Source organism: Girardinichthys multiradiatus, chromosome 20 (assembly GCF_021462225.1).
Source record: "Girardinichthys multiradiatus isolate DD_20200921_A chromosome 20, DD_fGirMul_XY1, whole genome shotgun sequence".
Lineage (NCBI taxonomy): Eukaryota > Metazoa > Chordata > Actinopteri > Cyprinodontiformes > Goodeidae > Girardinichthys > Girardinichthys multiradiatus.
The window spans coordinates 33,562,519-33,583,367 of NC_061812.1; the positions used below are offsets into that span (position 1 = coordinate 33,562,519).

At 39.1% G+C, this 20,849-nt stretch overlaps 1 protein-coding gene across 2 annotated transcripts in view; it reads right to left on the reverse strand.

Moving 5' to 3' along the window:
* LOC124856083 (tensin-2-like) overlaps positions 1-18,123 on the reverse strand; it is a 41,469-nt gene extending 23,346 nt beyond the window's left edge. For both annotated transcript variants that reach the window (XM_047346276.1, XM_047346278.1), the window contains exons 1-3: positions 17,776-18,123; positions 3,260-3,365; positions 3,066-3,103 (exon numbers count right to left, since the gene is read on the reverse strand). In XM_047346276.1, the coding sequence (XP_047202232.1) occupies positions 3,066-3,103; positions 3,260-3,365; positions 17,776-17,892 (261 nt within the window). In that variant the 5' untranslated portion in view covers positions 17,893-18,123. The remainder of the gene's footprint in view (positions 1-3,065; positions 3,104-3,259; positions 3,366-17,775) is intronic.
* Between the last annotated feature and the right edge of the window lie 2,726 nt (positions 18,124-20,849).

The window sequence follows — 20,849 nt, forward strand, 5'->3', positions numbered from 1 at the left end:
CTGATGTCTGCTGACCTCCCCAGCAGCCTGAGGCTCTATGAGTTAAAATGACAAGCAAAAGCAAAAGTGACAAAAGGACAAGCGTGAGTATTCTATTATTTGGACTGATTACAAAGATAAATAGGTGTGAAATTCTAAAATATTATAGCTGAAACCCTGTTAAATCGATAAAGCATGTCAGACACTTTCATTTTGAAAATAAAAAACATCAGAAAGAAGAGAAAACACTGACAGACTTGGCGTGACATGAAGCAGACATTGGTCTCCACCCTTGACCTAATGTTCCTCTTTATTTATGAATACCCTAAAATGAGAATGATTAAATACACATGCACAGCTGCCTCCCACCCCCACAATCACTCACTAGCAAGCATCTATGGCACTCCTGTCATTTTCTATATTTACCCACTCTGACTTCTCCTGTCCACACTGATCACCATCCCGTGTGAGGACGTCCTCCCTTATCCGTGGCACCCGCTCGACTGAAGCTTCAGGGAGATGTTTTTGTCTATTGCCATGGTGACCAGAGGCATAAGTGCGACGAAAATAATACATGCAATCTTTTTTAATACATGCTGGTAAAGCACAGAAACTGGTAGAGCTAATTTATACACTGTTACACCATTTAGATGAATTATTACTGTTTTAAGGCGGAGGAGAAAGTCCACGTTTTGTGTTTTGATGTCCTCTTATGTCATGGCTGCAGGTCTACAAAAATATGGACAGAAGTGTTTGTCTGTGTTTGGACTCACTCACTTTTCTCTTTCTCTAGATCCTTCTACTTAAAAAACTGCTCCCTTGTAAGGACCGGAAACCTTATGGGGACAAAATTAGGTTCTTATTGAGAATCACCTACACCGCCCACTACAATTTGGGTTGCCAGTTTGGGTTTGGCATTACCTGGTTGTATTTATGACTTAAAATGTCTACCATGGTGTGTTTTTCTCTCATCCAGTCCTATTGCTAAACTAGCACCCATGCTTACTTTGCAGCAGTTATTCCAGCTCCAAACAAGTGGTTCCATCTCAGGACCAACTTTCTGCAGGGTCAGAGAAAAGACACACTTTTATCAGGCACTGGAGGACGGTTTATAGAGACCAATTACCAGTTAAAATATTCCACCATGTTTAAAACTCGAAAGTTAGTGACGCATTTAGTCTGCATAATTTAGGGCAGGATTAATACACGATATTACTGCAATATCAGAAAGAAATGATAAATCTAGTTTTTTCATCCTGACTTAAATTAAGCTGTCTTTTTGCTTTGGTTTAGACTTTCTGGCATTTTACATGATTTACAGACTTTTTTGTGGTCCTTATGGATTTCTAAGTCCAGTTATAGACCACTTGTAGACCAGACAATTTTGCTTGGTCTAAACCAGTTTTGGAATAAATACGTCTATAACTCAGGGGTAAGTACAGAGGTGACATTGACTCTACATTAGGTCTACATGTAGCCACAATGTTAAAACCAGTTGTACTGCACATCTGGGTGATTGGTCTGTGTGTGTGTGGTAATGGTTAGGTTTAGGGTTATTGTCAGGGTTAGGGCATAGAAAGGGTTGGAAATGACTGAAAATCAATGGAAGTCAATGGGAGTCAACACATGGTCCTCACTACATACAGCAAAACAAGAGTGTGTTTGTGTGTGTGTGTGTGTGTGTGTGTGTGTGTGTGTGTGTGTGTGTGTCAGAGCTCAGATCAAATGTTCCTTTTTGACAGTATTTGTGATCGGCGCTACCTAAAAGTGATATACAACAACCTGCTTATGGTGGGGTCATGAACTCAGTGGTGAGTGATACTGAGCTGCTGTTACACGAGGGCACAGGGGGCTGCTGCCAATGTTTTGACATAAGCTGTGGACAGAGGGAGTGCTTGTCTTACAGAGTGGAAACATGTCATCTTAAAATGAAACAGTCCATTCTTTGTCCAAACCCCCAGGTTTCCTACACGTTTCCCACACCCAGCCATTTATGCTTATTTAGATTCTTTACATCATGTTTATTTGACATGTGAAGACAAATAGGTATGTTTATTGTAGAAACATATTTAAAACTCAACAGTTAACAATTTTATAGCGTTCTGACTTTGCCAGACGTTTGCAGCTATAAGGTAGGTAATATAAAGTGACAATTCCCGTGCTTAACATCACACTAGTTCATTGCTCAGCATCCTATTCAAGCTTCAGTAATATAATGCTGAGCAATCAACAAGAACAATAACATCTGGGCTAAAATAAGTATTCAAAAATCTGAGTATTTGCTCATATTTCTGGGCATCAGCACCAGATTTAGAAGATGCTATTAAACAAATTTATATTTTCCTATGTTAATTTACTTCAAAAGATTTTGTCTTGCCATCTATTTCTGGGATCACTTTGCATTAAGGTGAGTTCTACCATTTCTGAATTGGAAACCAAAGATTTTTCAGTTTAACAAAATGTTACAGGGGCTAAACTTTTTTATGGATTAGAAAATGAGATAATAAAATCAAAAAGAAAAGCCTTAAAAGGAGCTTTTAAAGTTTTTCCACCAGCCATGTAGGGACAACAGCAAAATGTGAAAGAACGTGCTCTGGTCAGATAAGACCAAAATCAAACTTTCTGGCATACATGCAAAATGCAGTGTTTGGCGGAAAACTAACACATTGCTCATCCACCTGAACAAACATCCCTATTGTAAAACTAGGTGATAGCAGCATCATGCTGTGGGGATGCTTTTCTTCACCAGGGACAGGGAGGAGTTTCACCTTCCAGCAGGACAATGACTCTAAATATACAGCCAGAGCTACAATACCTGGCTTCAGGGTTAAGTCACTTCCTTCTTCCCTCCTTAGTGCTTGGGTGTTTGGCACAATAAATTAATTAATAAGAAAACAGTTGTGTTTTGTAAGTTTTAGGTGCTCTCAGACAAACAATTGCATTACACCACTGCTCAAAACATGAGAAAGTTCAAGGTGTATACCTGCTTAAACATTGCCACCCAGGAGCAGACCTTTCTCAGAATAGAAAAGGGTGAGTTGTGTGCTTTGGGAGAATTTAGGTTGGATATAGAGTTTTTGGCCTACCTTTGCGTCACACGTCTTGTGGACTGCGATCTTGCATTCTACAAACAACAAGAAGAAGACCTGGTTTAACTCTGGGAATCAGCTTTGAGATACATGAAAGAAGACAGGCAGGATGATCTTGTCTGCCTGCATCCATGCTGGTCAGGCCTGACTCTGGACCTGCTACACATGACCTGAATGAGGTGTGGACTCACCCTTGCAGAAAGCTCCTGGGTTGTTAATGTTCTGCTTGCACACATCACATGTCCGCCTTTTTTTGAAGCTCTTCATAGTGAATACGTGACTCAGTGGCTTGGTGAGCTGCAGGAAGGCACAGGGCAGTCAAAGCTGATCAGCCAATACAGAATTTAGAGCACATGCATGTAGAGAAAAATGCTACTCATGAGAGGAAAGCATTATTTCAGGGATGCCAAACTAAAAGGAGCATGAAAACACTGCTGACATGCACTGTGAGTGTGTGATGTTGTGATGAGCTGAGGTTTAGCATTTTTCTTTTCCTTTCCCTGAGCATTTGAATTTACACTGTTCCCTGTGTTGTTGTTGTCAGTACAGATGTGGTTTGTTTCAGTGACACCCCAGCATGCACACAGATAGCCTGCTGTAAACCCCTCCTTCACAAAACAATACCTGTCATCTCACACTGTCTTTTAAAATGTTCCGATCACATCATGAAACGCATGAGATTTATTTTCTCTTTCAATATCCCTGTTTTGAATTTGTACAGGCAAGCTCAATGTGACTGAATGTGACTGAAAATATTACATGGAAAAAATATTATAGAATGCATTTATTGTATTAATAGTTTTTTTTTTTATTATCTTTCTGCCGATGTCCTTTTTCTGCCTTTATATCTGGCTGTGTGAAGTTTTCTCCTCTCTAATGAGGAGCTTAGATTTTTGTTAAACATTACAAGGTGGGAACACAGTGGTCATTGCTGGCAGCTGCTTAAATATAAACCAGAAGGTTCAGATGGAAAAGGAAAACAAATCTGACACAAATAGACTCAACTATTTACTCCTGGAATAAAGCGTCATATATAGTTCCTTGCAAAAGTATTCACACATCTTAAAACTTTATACATTTTCTCATGTTACGGACACAAACTTTAATGTATTTCACTGCAATTTCTTATGATGGCCCAAACAATATCTGAATTTTTTTAACAAATGATAAGTTACATTCCAACACATACATGCGTTGATCTAAGCTCCATCTATCTTCCCATCAACTCTGATCATCCTCTCTGTCCCTGCTGAAGAAAGACAGCATGATGCTGCCACCACCATGTCTCAAGTTAGCAATGCTGTATTCATTGTGATGTGTAGTGTTAGTTTTCCACCTCACATATTTTTTTACATGTAGGCCAATACATTAATTGTATATCTCATTTGACTCAATTTATGGTGGTGCAGTAGGTAGCACTGTTGCCTTGCTGCAGAAAAGTCCTGGTTCGACTCCCAGCCTGGGGTTTTTCTGCATAGAATTTGCATGTTCTCCCTGTGCATGCATGGATTCTCTGTGGGTACTTGGGCTTCCTTCCACAGTCCAAAAACTGACCAGTTAGATTACTTTGTCTCTCTACATTGCCCTTAAGTATGAATGGGTGTGTACATGGTTGTTTGTCTTGTGTGTTTCTGTGTTGCCCGGCAATGGACTGGTGACCTGTCCAGAATATACCCCGTCTATCGCCTGTAGACCGCTGAAGATAAACACTGCGATCCTGTACAGAAGAGGCGGGTATAGAAAATAGATGGACCTTCTTCCACATGTTTGCTGTGTCTCCTATATGGTTTGTAGCAAACTGCAAAGGTGACTTCTCATAGCTTTCTTCTTGTCACTCTTCCATGACTGCCAGATTGTGTAGAACTTATACTACGGTCCGTATGCACGTAGGCATAGTAGATACCAAACTCTGTGTCCAACTCCCAGTTGGAATATCTACTTCTAACTGGGAAAGGAGTGTTGTGGTGGTTTTACTGACTGGAAACACAGAAAAGCCAATTTCTGAGTACAAATAAAATGCACCAATACCATGGGTCTCTTGGCTGCTTGTCTGATTAATGGTCTCCTTGACCGGCCTGCAAGTCTTGGAGGACAACCAGGTCTAGATAGGTTTGCATCTCCTTTTTCTTCCTGATTTTGTTTGTTCACTAATGTTCTCTAACATAGCTTCACAGAACAGCTGCATTTCACTGAAAATAAACTACACGCTAGTGAACTCTATATACCAGTTAAGTAACATTGGTAGCAATTAATTGTACAGGATTTTATTTGGGGTTATCAGAGTAAAAGGGGCTGAATGCAGTTGTTTTTTCTACAACTTCACAATTATGCACTACATTGTTTGGTCTTATTCTAATTAAATACATAGTTTTGTGGTTAGAAAGCAACAAAATGTGAATAAGTTCAAGGGGTTTGAACATGCCTTCTAAGCCCTGTAATATTATTGGCTGGAACATTTAATTAAAATAACTAAGCCCCATTATGCTTTATTTAAACTTAGTGTACAAATTATAACAGAAAAACTGAACATATTAATCCACTCACAGGAAATGAACGGGGAAGTTAAAGTCATTGAATCATAGTCCACAGATTTTTTTTTTTTAATAACCACCTTTCTTGGTGAAATGAAGAGGGGCCGTGTTTAAATAAAGTTGTGTTAGGAGCCACCAAAGCAAAGTCATTTGTCAGCATATGAAAAACATCAAACATTACAATTTTCCTAGAGCACAGGGGGAGGAGGGGACAGGAAACAGGTGGGGTTGCACCATGTGAGCTGGGTCCATGTGCGGCAGAGTAGGAGAGGTCAAGAGCAACAAACACTATACAGTGCTTGGAGACGTGTGTATTAGCTTTACAGTGAAATGGGTTGATCCATAACTTGGTCAATGGGAAGAGTAGTCATCTTGCAATCTGAAGGTTGTGGGTTCAATTTCAGCTTCTTCTTACCATATGTTAAGTGCCTTGCCTCTGGGCAATGCAGCACAAAAATCACATCAACCATCATGTGAAAGAAAAGCACTTTAAACATTCAGTCCTGATACAGCAGAGTCTTTTCCATCATTTACCTGAACTATAATAGACAATGTAGTACACAATAACCAAAAATGTATTTACATCTAAATAACTGCAAAAGTATTCATATTATCTGTCTAACTGTTCCATATGTCCTCCTTCCCATTGTGTTGATATGAGAATATGTTTTTGGCCATTATCTCTTTGAAATGATGATCCATCTTCAATTTACCTGATTTTTACTTAAAATGACATTGTCTCCAAAAAGGTTCCCAGGGCCTTTGTAAGACAAAACAGACCCACAGCATCATACATTCCACATTGTACTTTACAGTGTACTTTACATTCATTTTCTGTTTCACATCAAAGCTACCTGAAATATTTATTTGCCGAAAAGCTCAATAATTATCTTATTTGAGCATTAAAAGCAATTCCCTTTAAAGCCTGAGTACAATTTAGCAAAGTCCACATGTTTCTGTTTGTGACGGTGGGACAAAAAATGCTTTTCTCTGACAGCACTCCCAAACAACTGACTGACACGTACAGTTGAAATCCAATGTTGATATATACTCTATCAAAAGACACACAACCTTTGTTATTGCTGGTTTTTCATTGACTACAGCTTCCGTGCCTTAGGTCAGTAAGAACGACCAAAATTGCTTTTATTTGTAAATTTTTTTTGTTTATTACTTTCTTTGAAATCAGAGGTTTAGACATGCCAAGATTACTGTGTTTACTGCTACCCACCCATTACCCTATTAAGACAGTGTTTCGCCCACGGCCAAAATTGAATAGATTAAAAAATAATGTAAAAGGAGGAAATCAGGAAAATGTCATAAAAATAAACACAACTCAGACCGAAAAGAAAAATAAAACAATTAAATGTGGCTTACTGAACATAAGATTTTTCTCTTCAAACACCTAGTAAGTGACCTGATTTGTGACAATCGGATTGATTTATTTTGCCTCACAGAAACCTGGCTGCAGCAAGAGGATTATGTTACTATAAATGAATTAACTCCTACTAATTATTAAAATTTTCACATTCCTCAAAATACTGGGCGAGGAGGAGGAGTAGCAACCATCTTTCAGTCCGATTTATTGACTAGTCCCACACCAATCAATAGCTACAACTCTTTTGAATATTTAATCCTTAGTTTTCCTCATCCAAATTGCAAAGCACTAAAACCACTTCTGTTTGTTGTTTTGTACCGTCCACCAGGCCCTTACTCTCAATTTTTAGATCAGTTTTCAGACCTTTTATCTGATTTAGTGTTAAATACAGAAAAGGTTATTATAGTGGGGGATTTTAACATTCATGTTGACACTGAAAGTGATAGCTTAAATATAACGTTTAATGCAATCTTAGACTCAATTGGCTTTGCTCAAAACATTAACAAACCTACCCACCTTTGTCTTCATTCTCTGGACCTTGTGCTGACATATGGCATTGAGTGTAAAGACATAATATTTTCTCATAACCCTGTCCTGTCTGACCATTTTTTAATAACCTTTGAGTTTAATTGAATCGAGTACTCCACACCTGAAAGAACATTTCATTGTAGTAGATCACTATCAGACAATGCTGTAACAACCTTTAAAGAATCTGTTCCACTTTGAATTTCCTCATTATCACAGAAAAACACAGTGGAGGGCAATAATTTTGTTTCTTCCCCTTCACAAATTGATTCTCTTGTTCATAGTGTTACTTTATCATTGCGTGGTGCATTAGACAATGCAGCCCCCTTGAAAAAGAAGGTAAGTATTCATAGGAGGCTGGCTCCCAGGTATAATTCAGAGCTGCTTACTTTAAAGCACAATGTCAGAAAATTGGAGAGAAAATGGCACTCTACACACGTAGAGAATTCCTACTTAATCTGGAAAAACAGCCTACTGTTGTACAAAAAGACACTTCACCAAGCCAGAACAGCTTATTTCTCATCATTAATAGAAGAGAACAAGAATAATCCTAGGTTTCTCTTTAGTAAAGTTGCTAAACTTACACAGAGTCACAGCTCTGTTGAGCCATCCATTTCCTTAGCTCTCAGCAGTCATGACTTTATGGGATTCTTCTTAAATAAAATTGATTCTATTAAAATTAAAATCTTTGACATACTCCTGAAGATGATTACTTCATCCTCAGCAAGTGAGATAAAATTGGAAGTAACTGTAGAACCTGATCTGTGTTTGGACTGTTTTGATCCTGTGAAGCTTCCTGAGTTATGAGAAATATTAGCTTCATCTAAACCTTCAACTTGTATGTTAGACCCAATCCCAACCAAATTATTTAAGTAAGAGTTCCCTCTGATTACCAGCCCCATTTTAGATATGATTAATCTATCCTTAGTAAATGGATATGTACCACAAGCTTTTAAGTTAGCTGTAATTAAACCTTTACTTAAGAAACTTTCGCTTGATCAAGATGACTTAAAAAATTACAGACCTATATCAAATCCTTCATTCTTATCTAAAATTCTTGAGAAAATAGTTGCTAATCAAATGTGTGAACATTTACACAGCAATGACCTGTTTGAAGAGTTTCAGTCAGGCTTCCGAGCTCATCATAGCACTGAAACAGCTCTGCTGAAAGTCACTAATAATATTCTTATGGCCTCAGATAATGGACTTGTGTCTGTACTGGTTCTGTTAGATCTCAGTGCTGCATTTGATACAGTCGATCACAATATTCTCTTAGAAAGGCTGGAATATGCTGTAGGGATCAGGGGAACAGCGCTAGGCTGGTTTAAATCTTATTTGTCTGACAGATTCCAGTTTGTTCAAGTAAATGATAAATCATCTTTAAACTCCAGGGTTAATTGTGGAGTACCACAGGGTTCAGTACTTGGGCCAATTCTCTTTACGACAGGTCCTTCTCAAAATATTAGCATATTGTGATAAAGTTCATTATTTTCCATAATGTCATGATGAAAATTTAACATTCATATATTTTAGATTCATTGCCCACTAACTGAAATATTTCAGGTCTTTTATTGTCTTAATACGGATGATTTTGGCATACAGCTCATGAAAACCCAAAATTCCTATCTCACAAAATTTGCATATTTCATCCGACCAATAAAAGAAAAGTGTTTTTAATACAAAAAACGTCAACCTTCAAATAATCATGTACAGTTATGCACTCAATACTTGGTCGGGAATCCTTTTGCAGATATTACTGCTTCAATGCGGCGTGGCATGGAGGCAATCAGCCTGTGGCACTGCTGAGGTCTTATGGAGGCCCAGGATGCTTCGATAGTGGCCTTTAGCTCATCCAGAGTGTTGGGTCTTGAGTCTCTCAACGTTCTCTTCACAATATCCCACAGATTGTCCATGGGGTTCAGGTCAGGAGAGTTGGCAGGCCAATTGAACACAGTGATACCATGGTCAGTAAACCATTTACCAGTGGTTTTGGCACTGTGAGCAGGTGCCAGGTCGTGCTGAAAAATGAAATCTTCATCTCTATAAAGCTTTTCAGCAGATGGAAGCATGAAGTGCTCCAAAATCTCCTGATAGCTAGCTGCATTGACCCTGCCCTTGATAAAACACAGTGGACCAACACCAGCAGCTGACACGGCACCCCAGACCATCACTGACTGTGGGTACTTGACACTGGACTTCTGGCATTTCCTTCTCCCCAGTCTTCCTCCAGACTCTGGCACCTTGATTTCCGAATGACATGCAGAATTTGCTTTCATCCGAAAAAGTACTTTGGACCACTGAGCAACAGTCCAGTGCTGCTTCTCTGTAGCCCAGGTCAGGCGCTTCTGCCGCTGTTTCTGGTTCAAAAGTGGCTTGACCTGGGGAATGCGGCACCTGTAGCCCATTTCCTGCACACGCCTGTGCACAGTGGCTCTGGATGTTTCTACTACAGACTCAGTCCACTGCTTCCGCAGGTTCCCCAAGGTCTGGAATTGGCCCTTCTCCACAATCTTCCTCAGGGTCCGGTCACCTCTTCTCGTTGTGCAACGTTTTCGGCCACACTTTTTCCTTCCCACAGACTTCCCACTGAGGTGCCTTGATACAGCACTCTGGGAACAGCCTATTCGTTCAGAAATTTCTTTCTGTGTCTTACCCTCTTGCTTGAGGGTGTCAATAGTGGCCTTCTGGACAGCAGTCAGGTCGGCAGTCTTACCCATGATTGGGGTTTTGAGTGATGAACCAGGCTGGGAGTTTTAAAGGCCTCAGGAATCTTTTGCAGGTGTTTAGAGTTAACTCGTTGATTCAGATGATTAGGTTCATAGCTCGTTTAGAGACCCTTTTAATGATATGCTAATTTTGTGAGATAGGAATTTTGGGTTTTCATGAGCTGTATGCCAAAATCATCCGTATTAAGACAATAAAATACCTAAAATATTTCAGTTAGTGTGCAATGAATCTAAAATATATGAATGTTAAATTTTCATCATTACATTATGGAAAATAATTAACTTTATCACAATATGCTAATATTTTGAGAAGGACCTGTATGTATATATATGCTTCCAATAGGTCAAATTATCAGGCAGCATAGAATACATTTTTACTGTTACGCTGATGACACTCGGCTTTACTTATCCATAAATCCTGATGAGCCCAACCAGTTAGATAGACTACAAGCATGTCTTGAAGATATAAAAACTTGGATGACGTTACATTTTTTGCTTCTAAATTCAGACAAGACAGAAGTTGCCGTCTTTGGACCGGAGTCTTTAAAAAAGAAACTGCTTAGTCAATCACTTAACCTGGATGGCATTAAATTGACCTCCGGTAATAAAGTAAAAAACCTTTGTGTTATTTTTGACCAGGACATGTCATTTAAATCCCATATTAAACAGGTTTCTAGGATTTCCTTCTTTCACCTCCAGAACATTGTCAAAATTAGAAATATTCTATTCAGGAGTGACGCTGAAAAACTAGTCCATGCTTTTGTTACTTCAAGGCTGGACTATTGTAATTCTTTACTATCAGGACGTCCACAAAATGCAGTTAAAAGACTTCATTCAAAATGCTGCAGCCAGAGTTCTGATGAAAATTAAAAAGAGAGATCATATTTCTCCTATTTTAGCTTCCCTTCATTGGTTCTGTGTTAAATCCAGAATAGAATTTAAAATTCTCCTCCTCACATATGAAGCCCTTAATGATTTAGCTCCATCATACATCAGAGATCTGATTGTTCCATACGTTCCTAACACAGCACTTCGTTCTCAGACTGCAGGTTTACTGGTGGTTCCTAGAGTCTCTAGAAGTAGAATGGGAGGCAGATCCTTTAGTTATCAGGCTCCTCTCCTGTGGAACCAGCTCCCAGTTTTAGTCCGTGAGGCAGACACCCTGTCTACTTTTAAGGCTAGGCTTAAAACTTTCCTTTTTGATAAAGCTTATAGTTAGAGTGGCTTAGGTTATCCTGAGCTTTCTCTGTAGTTATGCTGCTATAGGCTTAGGCTGCTGGAGGACATAATGACCACTTTCACCCTCTTCGCTGCATTCTCACACTACTCTCCAATTTTGCATTATTTGCTGTTATTTCAGCTTTTAACTTTATGTTCTCTCTCTTTTCTCTTCCTAGAAGCTACACCTGGCCTGACTCTGTGTCTACCTGTGACACCTTTCTGGAGAGGGACATCGTCCAAGCTTCTGCTGGCAACAACTTAATGCTCACCCTCTACCGATGATCCACATAGCCCTGTCTTTTAGTATTTAACCATTTCTCTCTCCTTGACATAGCTACTGACTGAGCTTCTACTGTGACTAACTCTATGTGCTTTCTTTCAGACTCTAACCTTGAAAACTGGCTCAGCGTTTATGTGTTCTTTCTTTCCAGATGAAACGACTAAAGGAGCTACATCCATTAACATTTACTTTTCCTTCCAATAGAAAGTACTCCTGGATCAGTGCTTCTGTGTTCTCTTTGTGTCTCTGCTGTTCTCTCAAACCCCCAGTCGGTCGTGGCAGATGGCCGCTCACACTGAGCCTGGTTCTGCTGGAGGTTTCTTCCTGTTAAAAGGGAGTTTTTCTTCTCCACTGTCGCTACATGCATGCTCAGTATGAGGGATTGCTGCAAAGTCAACGCCAGTGACTGTGCACTGTCTCTACATGCTCATCCAGGAGGAGTGAATGCTGCAAGTCACTGACTGGATGCAATCTGCTGGATTTCCTTAGATAGAAAAACGTTTTTATCCAATTTGACTAAATAACTGAATCTGACTGCACTGTTCAATGGTTAGGATTAATTGGAATGTATGTACCTGACTTTTGTGAAGTGCCTTGAGACGACATGTGTTGTGAATTGGCGCTTTATAAATAAACTGAATTTAATTGAATTTTTTTCCGGAAAGCCCAGGTAATGATGTCATGGCTTTGCAAGTTTTTGATAGGTTAATTTACCACATCTTAGTTAAATGGAGGCACACCTCTGAATGTATTTTGAACAGCTCAACACACTGCTCCCCTGTGTGACATTACAAACAAATCAAAAGTTATCAGCCAGGGTATCAGGAAGCGAATTGTGGACCTCTACGTCGGGTTCCCTCTTGGGGACAATTTCAGGATGCGTAAAGTTAATTTGTTCACAAAGATATATGCACATGGGAATGTCAAGCATCATACCATTCAAGAATGGGAGAGGATATGTGTCTCATTTTGTGTGTGAAATGTGTGTGTCAAAGCCCAGAACAAAAGCAAGCGACCATGTGAAGATGCTGGATGAAGCTGGTAAGAGATTGTCACGACCACAGTAAAACAAGTCATGTACAGACATGCTGAAAGGTCTCTCAGCAGCCTTTGCTTCAAAAGCAGTAAAAAAGCTAGGTTACAGTTTGTAAATGCACTCAGAGACAAAGACCTTAAGTGTTCTAGATATGTCTTGTGAAAAGGTGTTTTGCCACAACAACCATTGTTATATTGGGGGGGAGGGCTGCCACCTCCATACTGCCTAACTGTGAAATATGGAGGTGGCAGCATCATGCTGTGCAGGTGTTTTGCTGCAGGCACAGCAGTAGTGAATTTTACAAAACAGGTGGCATCATAAGCAGATAACATTATGTAGAACTATTGAAGCAAAAATTCAGCCAGGAAGTTAAAGTTTGGGGACAAATAGATCCTCCAAATAGACAATGTCCGTAGAAATATTCCAAACTAAGTTTAAAAATGGCTTAAGGATAAGTCAGTGTTTTAGGGTTGCCATAGAAGCCCTGATCCCAGTCCCATAAAAGCTTTGCGGGCAGAACTGAAAAGATGTGTGTGAGCACGGCGGCCTACAGACCTGGCTCAGCTACACCACTTCTGTCATGAATGAGACAACATTTTTGCAAACTAATGTGAGAATACCTAAACTTTTTTACTTCTACCAAATACTGAGAAAATACATGCAAAACTTGAATAAAACTAACAAAAAAATAATAATAGAAATTTCACTTTTTATTCTGTCATTTAGCTGATTGAAATTATTTTGGCAATTCTAATTGACCTAAAACATGACAGGTTTAGTCTGATTTAATGTGCGGCAGTGTGAAAAAAAGGCTAAGTAATTTTGAACAGTAAATGCTGTTTTTTTAACATGCATATGTTTTTCTATTTCTCTGCCTGGTAAAAGATGCTTGTTTAGTTCAGTTCAGAACATCAGCACAAACATTGTGGCACTATTCTTACATCTTACATCAATTAGTTGTTTGAGGCAACAAACCTTGTGATTAGATGCAAATTATGTCTTGAGATAAAATATTTCAATTAAAATGTCATTGCTTAGCTTCATTTTGGGGAAGCCATTAAAAAAGCTTTTGTGGTGGCACAAATAAAGGCTGATTCACAGTTTAGGGGTGAGTCGATATTGCCATCTGGTGGACACATTCTTGTAGTGCAGCTGACTAAATAAAAGATGTTTAGATCCTCACATCAGTCAATAAATTGGAAGCTGGAGGCAGCCTGAGTATCTGGGACTTTAATTATGTTGTTGAAATCCAGGCTAATGCAACTCAAGACGTTTAGTATTTATATTTAACTGGATTAGGATTTTTCATTCAAAGTTTATTTTGAAACATTGGTTTAATTAGCTTAGGGAAGTCTTTTTGGTTTTAGAGAAACGTTTTCTCATTAACAATAAAAAAGGACTTAGTAATGAAAAGCAACAGAGGCTATATTAGGTCATGCTTTGTCCTTAAAGGTAAGATTGCATTTCAGGTGAAACTTTGCAGTCATAACCAATTTAAAACAACAGAAAAGGATGATAACAAAATCCTTGCAAAAAGCTTCACCTCATTGTCACATTTCACTCAAAAACGTCAGAGACTTTTTTGATCCAACCCCCTTAAAATAACCTTCGGTGCAACCAGGACCTCTGCCTTCAGAAGTTACCTAATTTGTGAACTTATTCTACCCCCAGAAAAGGGGATGATTCATTAGAGGATACGATACAAATGCCATAGTAGCTCTGGAGAAAATGCAGGGTGAGCAACTCTTGTTGAAGAATCTGGTGACACTAGTCCACAAGTCCTGTTTGCAGTTTAAACAAACCATGTATGGGACACAGTAAACACATGGAAGAAGGTGCTGTAGTCAGATAACACCTAAATGGAATTGCAGTCCACATGCAGAACGCTGTGTGGTGGAAAACTAACACTGCTCATCACTTTAAACACTTTTTTGTGTCATACTGACACATGGTGGGGGCAGCATCATGCTTTGGGGATGCTTTTCTTTAGCAGTGACAGGGAGGGAAATTGGTTGGAATACTTTTGCAAGATACTGTAAACCAATCAGATGACATTTTATATAATTTTCCTACATTGTCTTTGCACTCCTGCTCATTAATACTAAAACAAACAATAGAAGTATGTGGCATATCACCCAATCAGTCAAATGGCTGCAAACTAACAACACACCAAAACTACAAAAGTGTTTAAAACTGTTCTAGAATGGATTAGAGATGTTCACAATGTTCCTTAACCTCTTTGCTACCAGCAAGAAGGATCTTTGGCTGAGTGGACATTCAGTCTCTGGAGGCTCTCATGAGAATCAGTGGAGTTCCAGTGTTGCATTGCAGTATAAAATAACCCCACCCCACGCATTTTTTGCAGCCAAAGTTTATGTCATTCACCAACTATCTCTGACCACTAACAAGAGCCTGTAGCGCTTCCATATCCAGCGTGTAGATCCAGAGAGGGTCATCAACAAGCAGCACTATAATGGATTTCTTTATGACTGTGACTTTTACATTGACTCTTTTTATTGTAGGAAAACAGCAGCAGTTGCTTTTAATTCATCTACTGGATTTATAAAGTTATGAAGCAATTGACCTGCAGTTAAAAATCTGTCCTGAACCATACACACAGCGAATGAGCTGTGTACAGTAACACCCCCCCTTGGCACTAAATGCCTCATTGCTTTTTTCAGTGGCACCTCACCTCACAAGTGATGACATTCTGGAGACCAGGAGTCACAACCCCATGCACACACACACACACACACACACACACACACACCAAAGACACTCTCTATACACTTGGGAAGAGACGGGAGCAGGTGGTAAGCAGGGGGGTACGCTCCAGTTCTGGGTTGGTATTTATAACCTGCTTGAGTTGGGGCCACCACCTCTAAACAGCCACAAAAAAGCTGAAAATAGGTGCAGGAATGAGAGTGTGTGTGCGTGAGAGCAAAGTAGGCAAACAGAAGAACATCACAAAGACCTCCTCAGCCAGTATGAGATATTTCATTTCTCTCCACTGCGTTTAAGTCCACCCATTCAGCAGGGAATATGCTTTCATAATTTGGCATGGTCAGACACAAGCATACACACAAATGATCCGGGCAGCTGAGAGACTTGAAACCACACGTGGGGGGATAGAAGCACGATTTGATGCAATCCTTTGGCTTCCTTTAACAAAACATTAAATCTAAATGTACTGAACTGGGTGAAATTCTGACAGTATTTTTTGATTTGACTGTAATAAATTTTTTTTTTTTTTTTTTGCAGTCTGAGATGTATATGTTGTGACGTATGTACCAATATATCTTAAATTTGTAAGAACAAAATGTTCTTCATGCTGCTGGATCTTGGATATGGACTTCCCACGTATACATCACATCACATAATTTCTCCGACAATTAAATAATTCTTTTCAACAAATTAAAGTTTTTGTTTTCAAAACAAAGAGGAAAGCTGCAAGAACACTCCTCTTGTGCTGACCTCCAGTGTGCCATAGTATGATTTACTCGGACATGTGGGCAACAAACAAATCCTGGTGTGTAGCCTCGGTGTTGCATCACCAGGCACCGTTTAGTCTCGATTCTATAAAGGTTCAAAGTCCTTGGTCTTGAGTCCATGGATGCTCTTAAATAGAACCAGCAGGCAGGAAGGTGGTGGGTCAAACCCAGACAGTAACTAATACCACTTCCTCTTGATCCAGGAGCCTCAAGAGACATCATTAACCATCAATCAAATGAATCAGCTGTTGTCTGTGAATTCTTTCCCCTGGCTTTTTAGATATAATGGCATGACTTCACAATAAAACTTCCCATGTAGGCAATTCAGATAATGTTAATAAACCAGTTATTAATTAAGCTGTTAACACTTTAGAAACCATTAAAAGTTAAGTAAAGCACATTATTTTACAGGTAAAACAGAAAAATGTGAGCAAATAGTTGTTTTGCATCAGTGTGAAAAGTCTCCTATATCTGACTTATAAGTACGTATTAATGGTATATACAGGATTAACTGCTTAGTTAACAACATAATAATTATTATTTATAAGCTCTTCATAGGGGTAGTTATATTTTTGAGCAGTACCCTCCATTGAACCACTTTACCTCAAGGCTCCCAATATAAACGGCCAATAAATGGTTGTTAAAACAGTTAAGGATGAGGTGCTACCCAGTGCCTTATCAAATAGGGATTCTGCATCAATGTATGTGAAGTCGTTTATAGCTGCCTTTTAAGTGCTTATTAATGCTTTATAAAGATTTAGTAGCTTAATGCCATAATGATTAATTCTGGTATTAATTAAGCTCCTAACCATTAATTAATATGCCCTTAACTAGGGTTGTACTATTTAAAAGTAATACCCTCCACTGTACCCCTTTACAACAAGGCTCTTATAGTAACTAATAAATTGTTAATACACAAGTTATTGATAAAGCTGTAAACTATTTACAAACCATTATTAGAAAGGTATAGTGCATTGAATAAAGGGCAGGAGAGATGGGAAACATGAGCTGCTACTTGCCAAATGTTATTCAGCATCAGTGTCTGAAATGTCTATTTCAGCTGCTTTTTAACTCACTTCTAAAATTTTACTTATAAAACAACTTATAAAACAGCTTAATTAATGACATAATTATTATTGATTATTAATCCCTTTATGAGGAGAGGCGGATAGTTTCAGTGTACTTCATGGAGAGCAAGCTTCACAAAGCAAGATTATGAAATGTCTCCTACAAGTAGCAGAACTGCTTTGAATCTATTTTTGAGACATGGTGATGATGGTTTGCATTTTGTGGTTGTGACTGATGTTTGATCAGTGGTATGTAGCAATTAAAGTTTAGCTGAAATCCAGGCGAGCCAAAGTAATTCACATGCAACAGCCGTGCTCTTCATGATGAGATAGACATGCAGATCTAGTATTTTACATCAAACTTAACAAAATTTTGTTTAACAATCTCAGTAAACTGCATGACAAAAAGGCAACATTTCTTATGTTTGCAGTAAAACAAATGGGTAATCATGTACCTCAGCAAGCTGAATGATCTCAGGATGCACATCAGGGTATGGCTTCACAGGGATTCCTTCTGTATCTGTACCCGGGCCCTCCTCCTTTATCCTGCCGCTGCTGTGTAAACACCCCATACTTCCAGTTTTCAACTCTTCCCCTCTTCAATTTCCTCAATCCTTATCCACGTTTTCCACACCAGCACCACACTCCCGGCAGCTCTGGATGGATTTTTGTCCCTCTCTCATCACTTCATATTTTGTTCTGTTATCCTCCTTTCCCACATTTTTCTTCTTCCCCTCTTCACACCTCAGCCCTGTGCTCTGACACCCTGTCCTGCCTTAAAACCAACCCCAGATGACTTTCAGCTCCACTAGACTCTCCCCTTACAACCCTTCGTTCTTTCCCACCCACCCTCTCCCCCTGAAAGAAGTGTCACTGAGAACTGACCCTCCTCTCTACTTCCTCCTCCTGCATTCTCCAGCTATCCTCACCCTGAAAGCTCACACTTACCATCTCTCTCCCTCTCTTTGCTTACATTCACCAGGACCTCCTTCTTGGCTGTTCCAAACCCTAAAATCCCCCCCTCTCTTCAAACTGAAGGACCCTTTGGTTCTCCCCGATCTTGCTCCATCAGGCTCCTCTTGTTGTCCCTCCACAAGGGAGAAGGGGCAGCTGTTTTGTTTTGTTGATGTCAGATTCCTTCCCTTTTTTTCTGGCTTCACATCAGGCCCTCTCATGCGCTTCTTCCTCATGGGGAAATGATCTGATAGACCTCCTCGCTGTGGAGCTTCATCTCATAGACTGCACCTCTTAGCTTCTTCAGAGGTTGACACTTTAAAACCATTAAACTGCAGAGGCAACGGTTATTTTTCCTTCTACCTTTCCATTTTAACAGTTGTTTGCAAATACTCCAAATGTAATTAACTTCATCCCTCTGCTTGATAGAGCACATGACATCAACTCTCATGCATTTTATTCCTTCTGTTCAGCTCTCTCTCTCCTGTGAAATGAAAACAATGATAGGCTCTGTGCTTAAATTGAAGATCTGTGCTCCCTTCGTTCAGAAAATTCCTTCAGACTGCAATGCTTTCCTTCTGCGGATCTCACACAGAACCGTATTTCCTCAGAGTGGGTTCCCCAGAAAAAATACTGCTTTAAGCCAGAGGTTTTAGGGTTGTGAGGTAAGAAACCCGTCCAACAATAAGCTCTTTCTACAGCCATGTTCATAGCCACCAGTCAGAACATACAAAGCAGTCTTTGGTTGAAAACGGAGACAGATCCAATGCTTCAGGGCTATTTTAGGCTGGAAACCATCAACATGAGTTTGTGAGGGTTTTCAGCTGAGGAGTGCTTCTTGTGCTTCTGTTCTAATGTGAGCAGATTCAGAAAACACACTTTTATTGGCAGCCCTTGTAGAGATGTGCAAAAAAAGTTTAAATAAATAAATATTTTATTGCAGAAACAGAACCTCACATTGAATATTTTTATTCGACGTTGAATGGAAAACATTTTTGCACTAATTTACCTGTAGCACAATTAGTACCACTAAATATCCCTTTAAAATAATTTATATTAAAACCAATTTTTTTTTATGTTTATCTGAATTTATGATCTGTAATTCTTGGCATGACACTGTTCAAAATGGGATAAGCAATAGAACATGCCATTAAGATGTCGGTCTTCATTAGTGAGAAAATGGGTACCAAAAAAAATGGCTACAATATCTAGATATCAAAGAATTCAAAGGTTAAAACAACTGGAACTGTAGCAAGCAAGGTTGAAGGAAGAACTGAAATTATCTTGTCACCAGTGTGCAGGATGGTAAGCTCACTTTCAGGGAACTGCAGCAAAGACACAAACCACATCACAAATGCACAGTAAATGCATAGAATTTGCTAAACAACACTGGAACCATATGCCTTGGTCAGATTAGACTATAATTGAGCTTTGGAGCAGCAAACCTTCCATGTGGGTGTGAGCTGAAACACGGAATATATGTGGAAGCAGCTCCTCCCCACTGTTCAGTATGGTGGTGGATCTGTGGTGCTGGGGGTTTCTCTTCCAAAGCTTCAGGGAAATTTGGTAGCATTCATGACATCATAAACTCTAAGTCCACCAAATATAAATATGGTGGACTTTACCCATAAACCAAATAGGTTGGAGTAGCTCTTTCTTTGGAATGATGATCCAAAATAAATATGGCAGAATTAAGGCAGAAATGGTTCAGCCCCAACTCCTAAATCCTGGGGGTGAGCTGAAGAGAGAGAAATTGTGCAAAGGAGAATGGTCAAATATATCTCTCTTTCTCCATGCCCCATCCAATTGGAAAACAAGGATTGTGTATTGACAGCAGGGCCATCAATTGGGCCTCCGTTGATTTTAAGAACAATTATTTCTCAGCTGTAACTAAATACAAATGCTCAATTTAAAGGAGAGATTTTTCCAATGTGATTCTGCTGCTGCTGCAAAAAGCTCAATTTATAATATACATAACTGCAAAGTTTATCAGAAAAATCAACCTGCAGTCATTAAAAAAAAAAAGAAAGAAATATACTGTTTATACTGTTTAACATATAATCCGTTTTTTTACAAGGTTTTAAAATTATTTAATTGTATAAACACACACCGATTTCATCATGCCATCAAAGATGAAGCCAAAAAGAAACGTTTGGTGGAAAACAAGATGAAGTAAATCTTCCAAAAATCCTTCAAAAAGATCAAAGTATGAAAGCAAGGAGAATTTAAAGGGGAGTGCACTTTTTTGTTTACAGTGACAAGCACCACTTATGAGGCTTTAAGTGGTGAAATGAGTGGATCAGCTGCTGAAACATGTTGCAACAGGCACAGGGGGGTTGTGGATCTTGGTGGAGAAGTTAAATCTTTAGGGTTGGATGCTTTATTTTCTTAAACACTGTAGCATACAGTACAGACCTGACAGCAGTAGAAACATAAAGGTAACGAAACAGTCATGCATTGAAAATGATTAATCTTTACATTTCTAATATAAATTATGTAGTAAGTACATTTAATTTAGCTGGTAGACATGACGTTTTATTAATGGTTAGGTGATATTTTAAATTCTGTAACTAGA